Source organism: Gorilla gorilla, chromosome X, assembly GCF_029281585.2.
Source record: "Gorilla gorilla gorilla isolate KB3781 chromosome X, NHGRI_mGorGor1-v2.1_pri, whole genome shotgun sequence".
Lineage (NCBI taxonomy): Eukaryota > Metazoa > Chordata > Mammalia > Primates > Hominidae > Gorilla > Gorilla gorilla.
The window spans coordinates 27,492,421-27,512,398 of NC_073247.2; the positions used below are offsets into that span (position 1 = coordinate 27,492,421).

General features: G+C 40.6%; 1 protein-coding gene across 6 annotated transcripts in view; it reads left to right on the forward strand.

Moving 5' to 3' along the window:
* REPS2 (RALBP1 associated Eps domain containing 2) overlaps nucleotides 1–19,978 on the forward strand; it is a 202,445-nt gene that overhangs the window by 54,391 nt on the left and 128,076 nt on the right. For 5 of the 6 annotated variants that reach the window (XM_055375470.2, XM_055375469.2, XM_055375471.2 and 2 more), the window contains exons 2-3: nucleotides 2,686–2,809; nucleotides 18,580–18,728. In XM_055375470.2, the coding sequence (XP_055231445.1) occupies nucleotides 2,686–2,809; nucleotides 18,580–18,728 (273 nt within the window). The remainder of the gene's footprint in view (nucleotides 1–2,685; nucleotides 2,810–18,579; nucleotides 18,729–19,978) is intronic. The other variant, XM_055375472.2, reaches the window with a different exon arrangement.

Here is a 19,978-nt window from a genome sequence, read left to right on the forward strand (position 1 = left end):
GCTGGTGTGTGAAGGTGTGTGAGTCTGGAGACAGGACTTGAAACAGTGGAGGCGAGAGCAAAGAATCTGGATTTTGCTAGCTGCAGCAGAGGGAGAGTAGAAAATGGGGTGCTCTTGGAGAATTCTTCCAGCCCCTCCTACTAGGAGTTTTTACATTTTCAAATCGTTCTAAGGAAACCTTTAATAATACTTGAGAGAAGCTTATTTAAACCTTTGAACAGTTCTGAAAATGTATTACATTTCAGCCAGGAAAGAAAGTATTATTTCAGGCAAACTGGAACATGGTTACTCAGCACAGTCGCCTAATCTTATAGAATTAGGTAGGAGGGAAGCTATGTTAGTGGCCTTCAACCTTCTTCCAGAACTTTGTTCAGATTTCTCCCAAATGGTCGGTGAATTTTTCTGATTTGTATCCAGCATCCCAGCCATTTAGTGTACATCCGTAAGCTGTAAGGAAGTTGGTTTAATATATTTCTTTTTTTCATCTCTTGCCTTCCACCTGAGAAAACACTACTCCATAGGTTCTTATTCTGTATTAGGAATTTGCACAATGTGTAACCTAAGATGGATCCAGCTGGGAGTTGGATCCAGCTGGGAGTGTTACAGGTTTGGAGTTTAGACTAAAGAAGAGGAGTGGAATCTTTTCATTTTTTTCCCCTTTATTTTGAGGAAAGCCCAGTGATTTGGATTGTTTGAAGGATCAGTTATATCAAATATCTCCACTAATTGAGTATCTGGGATAAACTTTTTTTTTCACCTTATTTTCTTTAGATACCATTAAACATTTCGACCCACAACTTACAGCTTTTCCATGGAGATTTTAAACTTAGAAAACTTTGAACCTTGATGAATGAAAAAAAACCTTTCAGAACTAACCTTTTTTTTTTTTGATTCAGAAATCCGTGTGTAAGTTCCAAAGGCTTATAATTCTTTTCTCTTCCTTGAGGCTTGACTATTTCAGAACGTTCTTGGTATGTCTCTTGGAGGTTTGGTGTACAAAGAGCAAGAAAAGTAACCTATGGGCTTAACTCACTTATGTGTATATATTCTACTTTGGCTCCAAAGCAATGATTCTAGTGGTGATATGGGACCAAGGGACAGATTTCAAGGTAAATAAGGCCGTTTACTAATGTCAGATTAAGGTATTAGTCTTCAAGTACCATAAATGTTTTACCAGCAATTTCAGTTACCTGTAGTAAAGAGCTTTCCAGTTCGATGTGGTAGTTATGGTAAAGGAGCAACTGAAAGTTAACTTGATAGTAGATTAACACTCACTGAAAATATAGTTGTTATTTTTTCACATACCAAGGATTACAATGTCTTTTTTTTTCCTATTTTTAAAATAGAGACAGGGTCTTGCTATGTTGCCCAGGATAGTCTTGAACTCTTGGCCTCAAGCGATCTTCCTTGAGGCCTCCCAAAGTGCTGAGGTTATAGGCATGAGCCATTGTGCCCGGCCTACAATTTCTTAATATTAGGAGTTATTTTGCAAGACAACTATCTCAATGTTGGAACTACACTAATGTTGGTGTGTTTTTTTCCTTGTGTGGGATAGTCTGTATCTTAAGATGTGTAATGTATATATTCACAATAAGGGCTACATTATAAAATTCAGAGACATTTTATTTTTGAGGGTAGGTTTCATTCACTTAATTGAGAATTTGTTGACTGTATCTTGGGTGCCTATCCTTATGCTAGGAGATGAATGGAAGTTGCCCCCTGCCATTGAAGAGAAGACATTTTAATGGGAGGCAGAGATAAACAGATAATTAATTATAATGTGATACATTTGGAAATAGTCATAAAAAACTTGAATATGGAGATTTTCAAAAGTACAAAGAATAGGATATTGAACCCTCATGAACCCACTACCAAACTTCAACAATTACTAACTCTTGGTTATGCTTGTTTCACCCATGTGCCCCACCTCCTCCCTTCCCCCTTTTATTTTGAAGCAAGTCTAAGACAGTGTATCATGTGATGGACATTAATAGATACTTGGATAGAGTACTCTGAGAATACACTGGGAAAACATACTGTATCGGGACAGGGAAAGGAGCTACAGAAAAGTAACATTTGAGTTCAATCTAGGTGGGGAGGAGGATGTTGTTGTTCCAGGTGATGGGATGGAAACTGACAATGATTGCAATGTCTTGAAAAATGTGTATATACAACTTTTTTGTTCCTCTGAACTGAGCACCCAAGATGTAATTTCCAAGATTAGGAAATTGTTTTGCCTGAGGACTTTATAAAAATAATTAATTCACTTTTAATTTAGATAAACTAGAATAATCCATGAGTAGTGGTAATGACTAATCTGTTCTCTTTTCACCCCAGTGACTTTCTAGACTTTGAACATTAGAATCCACTCCCTGAAAAAGTCACTCTCCTTTGTAACTAGAGCAACAGCTATCCTTTGTCACCTTTATTTTTCTCTTTGGAAGAGGAGGAATAATCAGTGGCTCACTTCTGAAACATCATGAATAGGTAGAATTTAGTAATCTGAATTAAAAACCTCCCTGTAAACTGAAGGAAGAGGAAATTGACCAGTGGGCACACAGAGGTTCTCAAGGGACTTTTTTGGTTAGCCAGTAGGTGAAATCCTTGAGATTTCATCATGTACCTTGTCTCATTTTCCTGTTGTGAAATTGGGTGTTCAGCATTGTTTTTCTTGTCTGTTCTCAGATCACAGAACTGTGTGGTGCAAAGCGGGTTGGTTATTTTGGTCCAACACAGTTTTACATTGCGCTGAAATTAATTGCTGCAGCACAATCTGGCCTCCCGGTGCGGATAGAGAGTATTAAATGTGGTGAGTATCTCACATTTGTATGTTTTATTGTCCATGGCGAGTCACTCATTTATGAGAACCATTTTTAATGGGTTTAAACTTTTGTGGAATTTCTCCTTGCTTCCTCCAACTCTTCTGCAAAATAGAATAAGAAAACTTGGCAGGTAGGTAGCTTAGTTTCTTTCTTTTTTAAATGGGGAAAATTCTGAGAGTAACCTGAGATTAGTTCATTTTAACTGATTTGCAGTTAAAATAGATTTTATTCTTTAGCAGGAAGAGATTGGGCCAGGAATTCTAGAGCCTGTGGCAAATAATCACATTAAGTTTAATTTTCCACTTGAGGTATCTATAATGTTATTGAAGGCTCTGTTAGAGGAGTAACAAGGGAGTTTGAGTGGAACTATGCCTTTTCTCTTTCCCATCCCTGCCAGTGCTCAGCCTTTAATTCTTAGTTTCCAAAGCACTGTTCTGATGCTAGTAAGTACTTGGGTGCTACCAAAATTTTGGCAGAATGAATTTATCTTCTTAAGGTTCTGATTTAATATTTTCTCATCTTGCCATCCCTGCCCTCAACCCACTGTATGCTTGAGCACTTTCTACAATTTAAACAAAAAGCAAAACCCCCAACTATTAGCAGTATTTCTGCTGCCTCAGGATTGGTTTTAAAAATCTGTATGAAAAAGGTGATTATTCAAGGGGTGTGCCAAGGTCCTCTGATAATTCAGTTTGATACAGATTACTTTCATATGTCCATACAGGTACGTAGGAACTTTTTTTCTTTTTCTCATTCTGAGACTAAAAACCTCTTAACTGCTCATGCCTGTCCTGTGAAGTCTCTCATAGACATACAAGTGGATTCAGGATTTATGGTGAGCCCATGGAAACCTCGTAGGACAATCCAAATGGCCAAGAAGATTGCCATAGATGGCTGGCTATGGAAGACCAAGCCCTTCACACTAACCGTCAAGAGGTGGCAGTCATCATGCTAATCTTTATCAGGGGGCTAGCTTGTGCCAGACACTTTCATTTAATCCTCATGACACCCTACTAAATTAGGTACTTGTGTCAGTTTGCATTGCTTAGGATAAGCTGCGATAACAAATGTCACAATCTCAGTGCCTCAACCAGACAGAGGTTCGTTTTCCACTTTGCAGTGGGTCAGGGTGACCCTCCAGGGCAGCTGCCCTCTATGTGGTGACCACGTGATCCTGGCTGCTTTATCTTGTGGCACCTCCAACACAACACCTGTTCCCATAATCGCCACACCAGGGAAAGAGTATCTCACCCTAGCGGTTAAATGCTTTGGCCCAGACATGACTGAAGTTATTGCTGCCCACACTGCATTGGCCAGAACTTGTCACATTAATCCGCTTCAGTGCAGAGCAGGTGGGAGAACACAATTCTCTCCTGTGCCTGCAAGGAGAGGACAACTGCGAGTCTCTACTATGGCTGCACACTGCAAGTCTCTACTATGGTTATGGCTGCACACTGCAGGTCTCTACTATGGTGCTGCCGTTGTTCGTATCTTACAAGTATGGAAATTTGAACTTTAGGGAGGTTGAGTAACTTACCTAAGAACATAAGGTTAGTAGAATTTGGAGCCAGGATCTACTTCCAGTCCCCGTGCTCTTAATTTCTATGCAAAATAGCCTTGTCTCAATTTTTTCTATTTAGTAAGATGCTGACAGTAATCTGTTATAGAATATTTTCTGAATGGGAAAAATATTGGACTTGAAAGGCATCTCTTGGTATGACAAAATTTTGTTCTAGGTTTCTTGATGGAGTGTCATTTGACAGGCAGGCTTAGTATTCATTGCTGCAAGACACAGCAGCCATTTGCTTTGATTAGTTGAAAGTTGCATCACACTGAATTTGGATTTGTGGTAGGCACTGATAGTTTTTATTCCATTGTAAATGATCATTAAGCTTTATTATAGTATCTTCCAATTTTATCTTCTGGAAAAGTTAGAGCTGCTTTATTGTATACAGAATAAACTTTTGACACTTTTGTTACTTATTTTAAGTTAGACCTAAGTCTTTTACCTGATTTGTGCCCAGATTGACAGTTTAATTTCCTGAGGGCAGGGAGCAGGATTGTTGAAGTTATCACTTGTGTAAAGGATTAACAGTTTATCACAAATATAAGGCTTTCTCAGTTTTATTTTATAAACCCAGTTGCTGCCTTTTACCTCTGAGAGTTTATATATGTCCAGAGTTAATTCTGAATTATCTTACTTCACCATTCCCTACTAATCCATTTAAAGATTGATTAAATAAAATTATTTGCAGTTAGCATATGTTGAATAAGAATTAGGGCAAGATTGGGCCAAACTTTGAGCTGCCACTTAAGAATTTTCCAGCTTGTTGCTTGAAATCTATTAGCTTAATGCTTGATGACACAAATCTTGAAGGCCAAAGGGATCACTCTGTGAGAACCTAATCTGAAAGGCTGTGCTAGCCCTGTCACACCCAGGGCGTCATACCCAGGGAGTTGTGGATGGATACCCTTATGTCATGAATAACATGCACCTGTGTGTATGTGCGTGACCCTCTAATCCCTAGTCCTTCCCATTTCGGTAAATGCCACCACCATCCTCAGCTGCACAAGCCAGAAACTCAGCAGCCATCCTGGATTCCTCCTTTTCCCTCACTCCTTAATAGAATCCATCAAAAGTCCTAGCAATGTGGCTCCAATCTCACTCCCTGTTGCCTCTATCTCTTTGTCCCTACTAGACCAGACAACCTTCATCTACTTACCTGGACACCACAATGGATTGGCATCCTAGCCCCTCCTCTCTTCTCTACTGTGATCTCTCTTTTCTCACTGGTTTTTTGTTTGTTTGTTTTTTGACATAGACTCGCTCTGTCACCCAGGCTGGAGTGCAGTGGCACGATCACAGCTCACTGCAGCCTTGACCTCCTGGGTGCAAGGGATCCTCCAACCTCAGCGCCCCGAGTAGCTGGGACTACAGGCATGTGCCACCACTCCCTACTAATCCTACTAATTTTTGTATTTTTTGTAGAGATGGGGTTTTGCCATGTTGCCCAGGCTGATCTTGAACTACTGAGCTCAAGTGATTGGCCTGCCTCAGCCTCCCAACTTTTTTTTTTGAGACAGGGCCTCACTCTGTCACCCAGGCTGGAGTGCAGTGGTGTGATCACAGCTTGTTACAGCCTCTGCTTCCCAGGCTCAAATGATCCTCCTGCGTAGCTGAGACTACAGGCGTACATCACCATGCCTGGCTAGTATATATGTCTTTTTGTAGATATGGGGGTCTTGTTATGTTTCCCAGGCTGGTCTCAAACTGCTGAGCTCAAGTGACTCTCCTGTGTCAGCCTCCCAAAGTGCTGGGATTATAGGAATGAGCCACCATACCCAGCCTCTTTTCCTACTTTTGAAAGTGTGATCTTTTCAAAATACACAGCAGATTATTCCATCCTCATCCTTTAAACCCTCCAGTAGTTTGCTTGTTGTACTTTGTAGAACATTCAAAGTCCCTACACTGATCTGTAACACCCTACACAATCTAGTTCTTGCCTACTTTTCCATCCTCATCTCGAATCTTAAACCCTTGCTCACTACCTGTTCCCCAGTCTCAGTGGCCTTCTAGCCATTTCTGGGTGACTTCTTTCCTGCTGCAGGCCATATGTCCATTTTATCTTGCGGTCTTGGGTTCCTAGGGATCTGTTTTTCCTTTCTGCTTCCCCTGGCTGGCTCCTTCCCAACCTTCAGGATTCAGAGTCTGTCCCTGCTATCCTACCTAAAGTAGTTCTGTCAGATTCATTAATTCATGAAGGAACCAGCATATGGTAAAACTGGCTCAAGAAAGTATAGAGAGTCAGATTTATTTATAGTCATAGAAAGAAAGGATGCTGGAATAGAATTGCTAAATTAGGTATAAAGCTAATTAACGCCCTACGGGGTAATACAAGTGCAGCCTGGCTATTGTACTTTTTTCTAAGATGAAGGTATTTGCATTGCCGTCAGACAAGAATTACTTGTTAGCTAACAGTTTTTTCCAAGTTAATATCTGCCCTTTCAGGATTATCAAATGCCCAACCAAGAGTAAACAGTAACTCAGAGCAGAAGTCCATATCCCTAGGAAGTGAGGTGATCCTTGGGTGGGCCTGCTGGGTAATGCTTCTGCAGGGCAATCTCCTCCCCACTTTGTTCTTTCCCAGCATCTGTTTCCTGATAGCACTTAGCAGAGTTTGCAAATATTCCTTACAGGTTTCACTACTTTTTTTGTCTGTCTTCCTCACTTGTCCAGTTTGTGTAAGGGGGAGGGAAGAGGATCTGACACCCCTTGCGTTGTGGGGCATTATAGGCACTCAGTGTGTATTGGTTGAATGAATGAATGAAGAGATGCATGTCTACGCATGAGGAGGGTGTCTTAATCATCTGCCACTCTTTAATCTAAAACGATTGGAATTCAGATTCTCCTGGAACTCCAGAGGAGTTTTTACAGAAGTCATCTCAGTCTGCATATCATCTTTCTTAGGCACTGATTCTCAACCTTGTCGGCACTTGAGAACCACCTGGAGAGCTTTAAATATAAAATAAAAAAATACAGATGCCTGGGTCCATCTCCAGAAATTCTAATTTCATGTATCTGCAGTCCGGTCTGAGCATCAGAATTTTTAACAGCTCTCCAGGTGATTTTTGTATGGAGACATGTTTAAGAATAAAAGCTGCATCAAGCATTTTTAAGAGCTTTGCTTAAACTGTGTGTGTGTGTGTGTGTGTGTGTGTGTGTGTGTGTAGTTACAGTAGCTGCATCTGAACTAGGGTGCTGTACGACACACGGCACATGATTTAAGGGGGCACTTACTCTCAGGGCAAGTGCCGACTCTACATTTACACCACCCTGAGAGTGCGCGTGCCTCCTTAAATGTTGGCACTAGGTATCTCTCTAGCCCCACCCTAGTCTGAGTTGGGGTTAAACAGATGGCAAAACAGCTAGGGCAGAAGGAAAGAAGGTGAAAATTAAGGACTGGTAGAGAATTTCTGATGAGGAAATCATGTGGTGAACATTTGCCCTGGGGCCTGCTGTTACCTTTCTTTCCAGGGTCTGAAGTTGAGCACGTGTGAGGACTGAGGGAAGGTTAGGCAGAACCTAGAGTAGGGTTTCTCATCATTTTTGTGCCAGGAGCCCCTTTGGCAGTCTGAAGCCTGTGGGCCTTTTCTCAGAATTATGTTTTAAATGCAACAAAGACATAAGATTATAATGGAAACCAATTATACTGAAATAATCACTAAAATAGTTAAATTGTTATATAACAACATACATGCTTCTAGGCCTGGCACAGTTTCTCATGCCTGTAATCCCAGCACTTTGGGAGGCTGAGGTGGACGGATCACTTGAGGCCAGGAGTTCGGGACCAGCCCGGCAAATGTGGTGAAACCTTGTCTCTACTAAGTTCGAGACCAGCCTGGCCAGCATGGTGAAACCTTGTCTCTACTAAAAATACAAAAATTAGCTGGGCGTAGTGGCACATGCCTGTAATCCCTGCTACTCAGGAGGCTGAGGCAGGAGACTAGCTTAAACCCAGGAGGTGGAGGTTGCAGTGAGTCAAGATTGTGCCACTGCACTCCAGCCTGGGCAACAGAGTGAGACTATATCTCAAAAAAAAAAAAAAAACCACAACCCCCAAAACATATATGCTTCTTTATTAATGCATTAAATAAAGCATCTAACAGTGTTTGAAATAACCACTACTTTTTCAAATTAGTAATATGCATAAACAGTACTTCAAGATGTCGGCCCGGCATGGTGGCTCATGCCTGTAATCCCAGCACTTTGGGAGGCCGAGGAGGGTGGATCACGAGGTCAAGAGATTGAGACCATCCTGGCCAACATGGTGAAACCCCGTCTCTACTAAAATAGAAAAAAATTAGCTGGGCGTGGTGACACACACCTGTAGTCCCAGCTACTCAGGAGGCTGAGGCAGGAGAATCACTTGAACCCGGGAGGCGGAGGTTGCAGTGAGCCAAGATCACGCCATTGCACTCTAGCCTGGGCGACAGAGCGAGATGCCGTCTCAAAACAACAACAACAACAACAACAACAACAACAACAACAAACAAAACCCTAATCTGATAGGTGACAAAGTTACTGGTATTGCTAGTGATAATACAGTGGCTTGTTGCCTACATTCATAATGGAAAGAAATGCTAAATTTCAGTTATAGTAGGGAAAATGAAGTTGTAATTTTTTTTTTTTTCCTAGTCAAGGTGACAGACCCCGTGATTTCTTTTCACTAGTCCCTTTGGGAGCCTGTGAACTCTGATGGTGCAATGACATGATTCATGTAGTCTTTGGGGCTGTGTTCCCCAAACTGGTTTATGGTCTGGTTGCAGTCTGGCACAGTTTAGAATTAGGAGAAAATAATGAGTTATTTATAAAGCTAAATGTATTCAAATCTAAGATTGGGTTTTTTTTGGTTCCTCTTGTTAAGTGTCCTTTGTGAAATTGCTAATGGGTAATAGTTTGGGGTAAAATTCTTGACGAGATAAAACATTGACAACTTTATGTTGGCTTTCTTCATTTCTTTTTTTGTTGTTGTTGGGGGAGAGATTTTTCCTATTTTGTGAAATCCCCAAATTTGTGAGCCACTCTTGTGGTCACGATTCTACTGCCAAGAAGATACTGAGGCAAATCATTGAATTCCCTTTGACTCCTCCCTTATCTGCAAAACAGTTGTTCTCCACCTAGGTGATTTCGTCCCTTTAGGGACTTTTGGCAAGGTGAGGAGACATTTTTGGTTGTCCCAGCTGCAGAAGGGGACTGCCTGGCATCTAGCCGGTAGAGGCCAGGGATGCTGCTCAACACCCTACACTGCAGAGGACAGGACCCCCTCTTCCAACAACAACAAACTTATCTAATCTAAAATGCCAGTAATGTTGAGACTGAGAAAGCCTTCTGTAAAATGAGGATCAAGACTTAGGAACTCTAATCCTGCTGCCTTGCTTCCTGTGCTCTAGTTAGTTTTTTTTTTTGTTTTTTTGTTTTTTTAATCATACAAGAAAGGTAGAAGGATTTTGCAGCATTGAGTCCTATTTCTGTGGCTTTTGTTTTCAAAGAAGAATTATTTTATTCAAGGAAAAATAAAAGCAGTTATTCTCTGGTTGAATTGAGGGTGGGGTTCCCTGTGCTTTGCCTATTTGACAAACCCTCCCTATCTCTTAGGGCTAGGAGAGAAATCTTTTGAGTGTGACAACCAGTTTGGTAATTCATAGAAAAGACAGGATAGGAAGCCCAAGGGTAAAGAAAGAAGCCCAGGAGGTAAGGTTGTAGCTGGCTGTGTGTGTGTGTGTGTGTGTGTGTGTGTGTGGTATGTGTGTCCACACAGTGTCTCTGTATTTTGAACACTAAATACTATGTTGGGATGTCTCATTAAGCTAAGGTCAACTCATCCTTTCTGACTGACGTCCAACCCAATCCCCCTTTCCTTTTTTTTCCTCAGTGTTCCTTTGTCAATTTCCTTTACCCCCTCTCCCAGCCCTGCTACAGGGACACAGAGCTGCTTTGGACAAAGTTCGCCTATGCAGGTTCACTGACTGTACGGCTGGACATTTGTGTTTTCTAGGGGTCTGTCCCTCTACCCCATACCGCTGTCATTAGCTCTATTGTTGCTCCTCCCCAAAGGTTCTCCCCAACCTTTTGAGCTGTGGATTTTCACCTTATTTGTAAAAATCTTTGTTGTGGGATTCTTTGACAATCTAGTAAAAGCTCTGGATCTTAGCAGGAAAATACACATTGACATTATGTAAAAAATGTTGCCTTCAATGTCAGGGGTTTCTGGACCCCTAGAGCTGGTTCATGGAGCCCAGTGAAGAGCCCTTCTTCCAGAGAAATGCAGTGTATGGGATGGATATAGAGGAGGTAAGTTGGAAGATGCATAGTGGGGAAATTGAAGGCCAAAGAGGTAAAATAAAAGGGATGCTGCTTGCTAGCAGCAGAGCCCAGTGGATTGTGGACCTCCTAACTCACTCCTGGGGTTCTACTCGTGGTATGGCCAGGAAATTTAACTTATCCACCATCCTCCTCTGCCAAACATTTACAAGATCACCCTTCCCACTGTAACCTCCACCCCGCCATCTAGCGATTACCTACCCATTTCCTAATTGACAAGAGGTATTTCAGATCAATGGGCAGATAGGAGGACAATAGGAGACTAGATAGCTTTGATTACTCAGGCCTGGGTTGATAAGACTGGCCTGATTTTTTTTTTGTTGTTTTTTGTTTTCCCCCAAAGTAACTTCAGGAAAATGTGTAGGGATGGTTTCACTTTGGAATTATAGAACATTATTGTCATAATTCTTTGTTAACGTATAAGTAGCTGGTATAAGTGAATAGGTAACAAAAAGTAGTGGGAGAGAAGGGAGCCAGGAGTCAGGAGTCAAGAATTTTTGTTACGGTCTTAGCTCTGCCACTGTATTGCTGCGTGACTAAGGCAAGTCTTGCTCTCTCTTTCCTGGGCTTATTTCCTCACCTGCAAAATGCAGACATTTGAGCAGGTTTTCTCTAGATTATTTTCTGAAATGCCACAATTTCATGCTAAATGTTCAAATCTGGACTAGAAAGAATTTTAATGTTCAGGATGGTAGTATAGCCTTGTGGCTGGGAATGTAGGTCCTAGCAATAGGCTACCTCATTATGAATCTTTCCTTCATTACCTTTTATTTGTGTGGCCTCCGTCAAGTTTCTTAATTTCTCTGTTTCAAATGACTCACTGGAGGAAAAGGTATACCAATAACACCTGCCTTATAGACTTGTTGTAAGCACAAAATCAGGGAATCCCTTATCAAACATTGTAGAAAAGCATCTACAACTATGTTATTTAATATGGTAGCCACTTGCCATGTGTGGCTATTGAGCACTTGAAGTGTGGCAGTGTGGCTAGTGTGACTGAGAAACTGAATTTTTAATTAAATGATTTAAATAAAAGGCTTCAAACAGTGTAAAATATTTTCTGTTAAATGCAACCTTATTGATTTAGTAGGACCACTTTTCACTTCAACCATCGAATTCTGTAAGACAAGGGTCAACAACCTTTTTCTTTTTTTTCTTCTTTTTTAAATTTTATTTTATTATTATTATACTTTAAGTTTTAGGGTACATGTGCACAACGTGCAGGTTTGTTACATATGTATACATGTGCCATGTTGGTGTGCTGCACCCATTAACTCGTCATTTAACATTAGGTATTTCTCCTAACACTATCCCTCCCTCCTTCCCCCACCCCACAACAGTCCCCGGTGTGTGATGTTCCCCTTCCTGTGTCCATGTGTTCTCATTGTTCAATTCCCACCTATGAGTGAGAACATGCGGTGTTTGGTTTTTTGTCCTTGCAATAGTTTGTGGAGAATGATGGTTTCCAGCTTCATCCATGTCCCTACAAAGGACATGAACTCATCATTTTTTATGGCTGCATAGTATTCCATGGTGTATATGTGCCACATTTTCTTAATCCAGTCTATCATTGTGGGACATTTGGGTTGGTTCCAAGTCTTTGCTATCGTGAATAGTGCCGCAATAAACATACGTGTGCATGTGTCTTTATAGCAGCATGATTTATAATCCTTTGGGTGTATACCCAGTAATGGGATGGCTGGGTCAAATGGTATTTCTAGTTCTAGATCCCTGAGGAATCGCCACACTGACTTCCACAATGATTGAACTAGTTTACAGTCCCACCAACAGTGTAAAAGTGTTCCTGTTTCTCCACATCCTCTCCAGCACCTGTTGTTTCCTGACTTTTTAATGATCGCCATTCTAGCTGGTGTGAGATGGTATCTCACTGTGGTTTTGATTTGATTTCTCTGATGGCCAGTGATAGTGAGCATTTTTTCATGTGTTTTTTGACTGCGTAAATGTCTTCTTTTGAGAAGTGTCTGTTCATATCCTTCGCCCACTTTAAAGGGTCAGATAGACTTTGTGGGCAGTATGATTTTGGTCACAACTACTCAACTCTGTTGTAGTATGAAAGTAGCCATGGACAGCATGTAATCAGAGGATCATGGCTGTGTGCTAATAAAACTTTATTTATGAACACTGAAATTTGAATTTTTAATTTTTTTTATTTTTTATTTTTGAGACAGAGTCTCACTTTTGTCACCCAGGCTGGAGTGCTGCAGAGGCACGATCTCAGCTCACTGCCACCTCCACCTTCTGTGTTCAAGCTATTCTCCTGCTTCAGCCTCCTGAGTAGCTGGGACTACAGGCCTGTGCCACCACGCCTGGCTAATTTTTGTATTTTAGTAGAGATGGGGTTTCACCATGTTGGTCAGGCTAGTCTCAAACTCCTGACCTCAAATGATCCACCCATCTTGGTCTCCCAAAGTGCTGGGATTACAGGTGTGAGCCACTATGCCTGGCCTGACATTTGAATTTAATATAATTTTCACATCATGAAATATTTTTCTTTTTTCTTTTTTTTTTTTTTTTGCAAATATTCAAACATTGTGCTTGCGGGATGTACAGAAATAGGCAGCAGACTGGATTTGGTTCTTAGGTATACACCCAAGATAAATAAATTCATGTCCATCAAAAAACATTTATAAGAATTTCACAGCAGCTTTATTTACAATGGGCCCACACTGGAAACAACCCAAATGTTTATCACAGGATAATGGATTAAAATTTTCAATATATTCTTTTAGGGTCTTGCTCTGTCACCTAGACTGGAGTGTAATGGTGCCGTTTCAGTTCACTGTAACCTCCACCTTCCAAGCTCAAGCCATCCTCCCACCTCAGCCTCCTGAGTAGCTGGGACTATAGGTGTGCACCACCACACCTGGCTAATTTTTGTATTTTTTGTAGAGATGGGGTTTTGCCATGTTGCCCACACTGGTCTTGAACTTCTGAGCTCAAGAAATCTACCTACCTCGGCCTCCCAAAGTGCTGGGATCACAGGTGTGAGCTACTGCTCCTGGCTCAATATATTCTTAAAAGTGGATTGCTCCATAGCAATGAAAAAGAATGAACTATGTGTACAATACATTGGGTGATTATCACAGACAAAAAGGTCGTAAAGAAAGCTTGTCACAAGAACAAATACTGTATGATTCAATTTATGAAGTTCCATAATGGCAAAGATAATCTGCAAGTATAGAAATTAGTACAGAGGTTGCTCGGTGGAACAAAGGGAGGGGATTACTGGAAAGGAACATGAAGGAAAATTCTGTATCTTAATTTGGGAATTTGGGTGTTGGTTACAGGGAGATATATATATATATATATATGTATTTGTCAAAATTCTTCAAGTGGAACACTTACAATTCCCTATAAATCATCCCACCATACAGAATACTCTTTACATAATTTAAAAAGAAATCAATTAGTTGCTTACATTTAACATTGTAATAATAATAAAATACAGTAAAATACAGATTTCTGGCCACAATGGCTCACATTCCCATGTAGCAACTATCAACTAGAGCTGTGCTGTTTCAGTATGGTAGCCAGTAGCTGCATGTGGCTGTTGAGCACATAAAATGTGACAAGCACAAATTGAGATATGCAAGGAGGGTAAAATATACATGGGAGTTTGAAGGCTTAATATGAAAAAAATGTAAAATATTTCATTAATAGTTTTTAATGTTGATTACATGTTGAAATGATAATATTGGGTTAAAATAGATTATTAAAATTTTGCCATTAAAAATGTTTTGAAATGGAAAATTTTTAATTGTGATAAAATACAAATAACATTTCCCATCTTAACCATTTTAAATGTATAATTCAGTAATGTGTAAATATAGTCACATTGTTGGGTAACTAGTTTCTAGAACCTTTTCACCTCACCTTACAAAATGGAAACTCTGTATTCATTAAACACCTTCCCATTTTCTTTTTCCTACCCAGATCCTGGCAACTGCCTTTTTTTTTTTGAGTGCAGTGACGTGATCATGGCTTACTGCTACCTCTGCCTCCCAGGCTCAAGAGATTCTTGTGCCTCAGCCTCACGAGTAGCTGGGATTACAGGCACATGCACCACTACACCCAGCTAATTTTTGTATTTGTAGTAGAGATGGGGTTTTGTCATGTTGGCCAGGCTAGTCTTGAACTCCTGGCCTCAAGTGATCTGCCCACCTCAGCCTCCCAAAGTGCTGGGATTACAAGTGTGAGCCACTGCACCTGGCCTGCCCATCTACTTTCTGTTTCTATGAGTTTGGCTACTCTTGATGCCTCATATAAGTGAAACCACACAGTACCTGTCTTTTCGTGACCAGCTTGTTTCACTTCTTTCTTTCTTTCTTTTTTTTTTTTTTTTTTTTAATGTGGCTCACATTCTTTTTTGGCAGATGACATTGAAAGACTGTGAACAGCTGCTGCCATTTTGATGGAACATGAGTTCTCTGCCCAGCACCCTCCACTCCATATTGTCTAGCTAATGAGGCTCAATGTCACTTGCCATTTATTATTGCATTTATGCTGTTTACATTTTTTCTAATGGATTGAGGAAATTGAGGTTTTTTTTTTCTTTTTTGAGTGACAGGGTTTCACTGTCACCCAGGCTGGAGTGCAGTGGCATGATGCAGCCTTGAACTCTCAGACTCAAGCGATCTTCCTGCCTCAGCCTCCTGAGTAGCTGGGACTACAGGCATATGCCACCATGCCCAGCTGATTTTTTATTTTTATTTTTTTAACAGAAGGGGTCTTACTGTGTTGTCCAGGCTGGTCTCAAACTGCTGGGCTCAAGTGATCCTCCCACCTCGGCCTCCCAAAGTGCTGGGATTACAGGCATGAGCCACCACTCCCAGCCTAAAGTATTCCTAATATATCTGTATCTCTATCAAATATGGAAAAACAAAGGATTTTTCTCTTTTGTAGAGGGTCAAGTGTTTAAAAAGGAGCAGGCATAATTTTCTTTGTGGAAAGGAAAAATAGTCATTTATGTTTAATATACAAAGCATTTCTATGTTCAAAGAATGTAACCTAAGATGAAACAACAATGAAACAAATTGTCATCTTGGATGGCCACTCTCATTGTCTCCTCAGACCCTCTAAACATTTAGTGTGAACTCTTACTTTGTTTGCTGTGTGTAATTCAATTCAGTTTGGGAGACAAGATTCTAACCAATGACTACAAATAGACCTTCTTCTTGACAGACATCATTGTATAGCAGGTACTTTATTGATTAATTTTTTCAAAGTTTCACTATTAAATTTTGTGTATGTGTGACTAGGAAAAACATTCAGCTGAGTATGGTGACTCATGCCTGTAATCCCAGCACTTTAGGAGGCCAAGACGGGAGGATCGCTTGAGCTCAGGAATTTGAGACCTGTCTGGGCAATATAGCAAGATCCCATCTTTACGGAAAATAAAAAAAGAAATTAGCCGGCATGGTGGCAAGCACCTGGAGTCCCAGCTACTTGGGAGGCTGAGGCAGGAGGATCAGTTGAGTCTGGGAGTTCAAGGCTGCAATGAGCTATGTTAGTGCCACTGCACTTCAGTCTGAGAGACAGACCTTGTCTCAAAAAAACAAAAACCAAAAAAAAACATTCAGACTGAAAATTTACAAACTACTTTTACCTTTCACTTTTTAAAAGCTTGCATCAGTTTAAGGGAAGTGACACCTTCATGAAAGTTTTCCATGATAAGAATATTATTATGTATGGTTATAATTCTGTTAAGTGAGAGTTGCTTGGAACCACCTGACCAAAGAAAGTATGAGAGAACTTCAGCTGTATTTTGTCTTTTGCTGTTTGGTGGCTGTCTGGGGGAGAGAGGTGGTTTTCTAGGCACATAGTTCTAAAGAAATGCCATAGACAGGGTGGAAGAATGTGTGAAGTGACAATGTCCTAGACAATATCTGGGAGCCCTACTTAAGTCCTAATATAATAATTGATATTCATAATTCAGTTAGTGTATTCCATTGTTCCTTGGAGGTATCTGTTGAATGCCAGTAAGGCACTGGTCAGGGAGCTTATAAATACTGAGCATTTATTTCTTTTCTCCCTCAAGAAGTACTTGGAAGTAGAGTCATCCTCTTATGGGTAGATCAGGGTGCAAATTATTTTATGTGATCTTGTTTCATCTTTTTAGATCCTTTTTCCTGACTGAGCTGGAGCACATACCTGAGACCAAAACCATAGAGTTAGCTTATATTTGATTTACTAAGAATCTAGAGTTTCTTTTCTCTTGCTTTTTTGCTTTTGAAGCCCATTCCTGCTTTGAGTGCTGGAGAGCTGCCCGAGATTGGGAAACATTAAGATTGGTTGCTCTATTTATGTCTCTTGGGCCCTTGGCTGATTGATCACACAGGGATTTGTCATATTGCCTGCTTCTTTTTTTTTTTTTTTTCTGGTACAGAATTTTGCTCTTGTTGCCCAGGCTGGAGTGCAATGGCATGATCTTGGCTCACTGCAACCTCCGCCTCCTGGGTTTAAGCAATTCTCCTGCCTCAGCCTCCTGAGTAGCTGGGATTACAGGCGCCTGCCGCCACGCCTGGCTAATTTTTGGTATTTTTAGTAGAGACGGGGTTTTACCATGTTGGCCAGGTTAGTTTCGAACTCCTGACCTCAGGAGATCCACCCGCCTCCGCCTCCCAAAGTGCTGGAATTATAGGCGTAAGTGAGCCACTGCGCCCGGCCGCCTGCTTCTTTGAATCAAATGTGAACATAGCAACTAAAAGTAAACATCATGTGGATGTTAGAGAACCAGGGGCCTTCCTTGCCTGGGGAGCTCTAGGATACTTGCTTGCTGTTGCTAAGATGTGTTCTGGCCTTAGCACAGCATCAGTCATTGAAAGTGCAGCTGTGTTTTTGGAATAGAGAGCTGATGGAAGTGCAAAGGCACACTGATGAGTATTATCCTGAACAATGGATACAGATGCAAATCATTATGCATAATCCATAATGTCCCCATTTTTGTAGGGTTTTGTGCTACGTGATTGTGTGTGATTTGATGTGCTGAGAACTAGAAGTGTGCCAAAGTATCATTTCCGCTTTCAGAATAGTTTTGTTAGAATTTTGAAAGATAAGTAAATATACCAGACCATTGCTTTTCAACTCTTTGTAGCATTTTGAGTGGCTAATGGTTTTGACAGAAGAATGTGGCTGAATGATAGATTGATTGCTCTGACTTGATATTGTTTTCCTTATTCCATTATGAAAAGATAACCAGAGATTGGATGTGAAAATTCCTTAAAGAATTACATAGGATGAGAAACTGTTCTACCCACTAAGTTTGCCATAGGAACAAGGGACCTTTCTGTAGAGCACTGGTAAAGTACCAGCTTGCCTGCATTCAAACCGTGGCTCTGCCACAGATGAGTTATGTGATCCTGGGGACATTACTTAGCTCCTTTATGACTGTTTCTACTTTTGCAATGAGGGGGTGGTAATGATAGTTTTATCATACAGAGTTGTTGTGAGGATTAAATGAGTTAATATTTGCAAATCTTTAATACTGTGCCTGGCATATTTAAGCATTATCTGAATTTTACCTGCCACCATTTGTCACTTATTATTGTATTATACAATGTCATATCCTTTTTCTTGGTTGTTGAAGGATGAAATGGGAGATCAGTCCCAAATCTGAATTTATTCTGCAATTTGGCAACATTGAAAAATGTTAAGCCGGAATACTTTGGTTAAACCATAGCATTTTAAAAATCAGGACGTTATTATAGGAGTACTCATTGTATCTAAATCTAAATTTATATTTAGTGCTCTGGAATTTTTCCTCAAAAATGATTCATCTTTTGGCCATTGAGTTCCCCTTTTTTGCAGTTTTTAAATAAAGTCTGACTAGAGCTTCTCTGGTTTCTGGTCCTAAAGAATTGCCTCTGCCTCGCTTTATGATGTCAAAGAATGATGGTGAGATACGATTTGGGAACCCAGCTGAACTGCATGGAGCTAAGGTTCAGATTCCATATTTAACTACAGAAAAAAATTCCTTCAAAAGAATGGACGATGAGGATAAACAGGTAAACAGTTTGATCAGACGTGTTCATTTGATTCTGACCATGAAACCGCATGTAGCAGGGCCTCGTATCTACTGTTCAGCTTCCAGCAAATCTCACCATCTGGAACCCAATTACAGACTTGGAAGTGAGCCAGTAAAGTTTTCTCCTAGCAAGAAAGAGAGGCTGACACATATGAATCACCACCAACCACTTAAGGACCCTTTAGAGCCTACTTTAAAGTAGAATTGTGTCTAAAATGAGGCTACCGATTTAATACATTTATTGATTTCACTAGCTCAGTGGTTTTCTAAATGGATTCTTGGAAATGTAACTTCCAGGAGTTTTTAATAGGTTCTCTTCTCCAAAAAGAAGTCTGTAGAAAAGGTTTCTCCTATTATAATAAATGTGTTTGGAGAATGCTGCTTCATATTCCCTTGTTGAGGGAAGGACTAAATCCTCAGTCTTGGAAATTCGTAGTACACATTAGCATGGTAAAAGCCCTGAGAAGTTCTGCAGTGAAGAAACCTGGAAATCTGTGTTTACTAAACTTCTTTCACCAGGAAATTCTTTCTTGGGGAACATATTTAGAATACTATCTTGGGAAATGCTGCCATTACCCATTTAGCAGGTTTGGAACCAGAATAGGGAGGATAGGCTTTTAAAATTAGACCACTGATTGCAATGGTCAGATGATGATTGGTGGAGACAACAGTATAAAATCTCAGAAGAGTGGGCCTATCCAGAAGAAGTAAATAGTCTACACATTAGTGTACCCTGCAGGCATCAAGGTATAGCTCATACTTCCAGCAAAGATACTGAATCATGCAGAGAAGTCAAATTATGTTCAACATAGTGTCTTCTATAAGGTAAAGAAATTTATTATAGGAACACTTGAGGCTGGGCACGGTGGCTCACGCCTGTAATCCCAGCACTTTGGGAGGCCAAGGCGGGTGGATCACAAGAGGTCAGGAGTTCAAGAGCAGCCTGGCCAACATGGCAAAACCCTGTCTCTACTAGAAATACAAAAATTAGCCGGGCGTGGTGGCATGTGCCTGTAGTCCCAGCTACTTGGAAGGCTGAGGCAGGAGAATGGCTTGAATCCGGGAGGTGGAGATTGCAGTGAGCCGAGATCACATCACTGCACTCCAGCCTGGGCCACAGAGCAAGACTGTGTCTCAAAAAAAAAAAAAAAAGGAACACTCGAATGAAAATGTTTTTAAAATGCAATGAATATTAAATGATTATGTTGGAAAACTAACTTCTGTGACTTA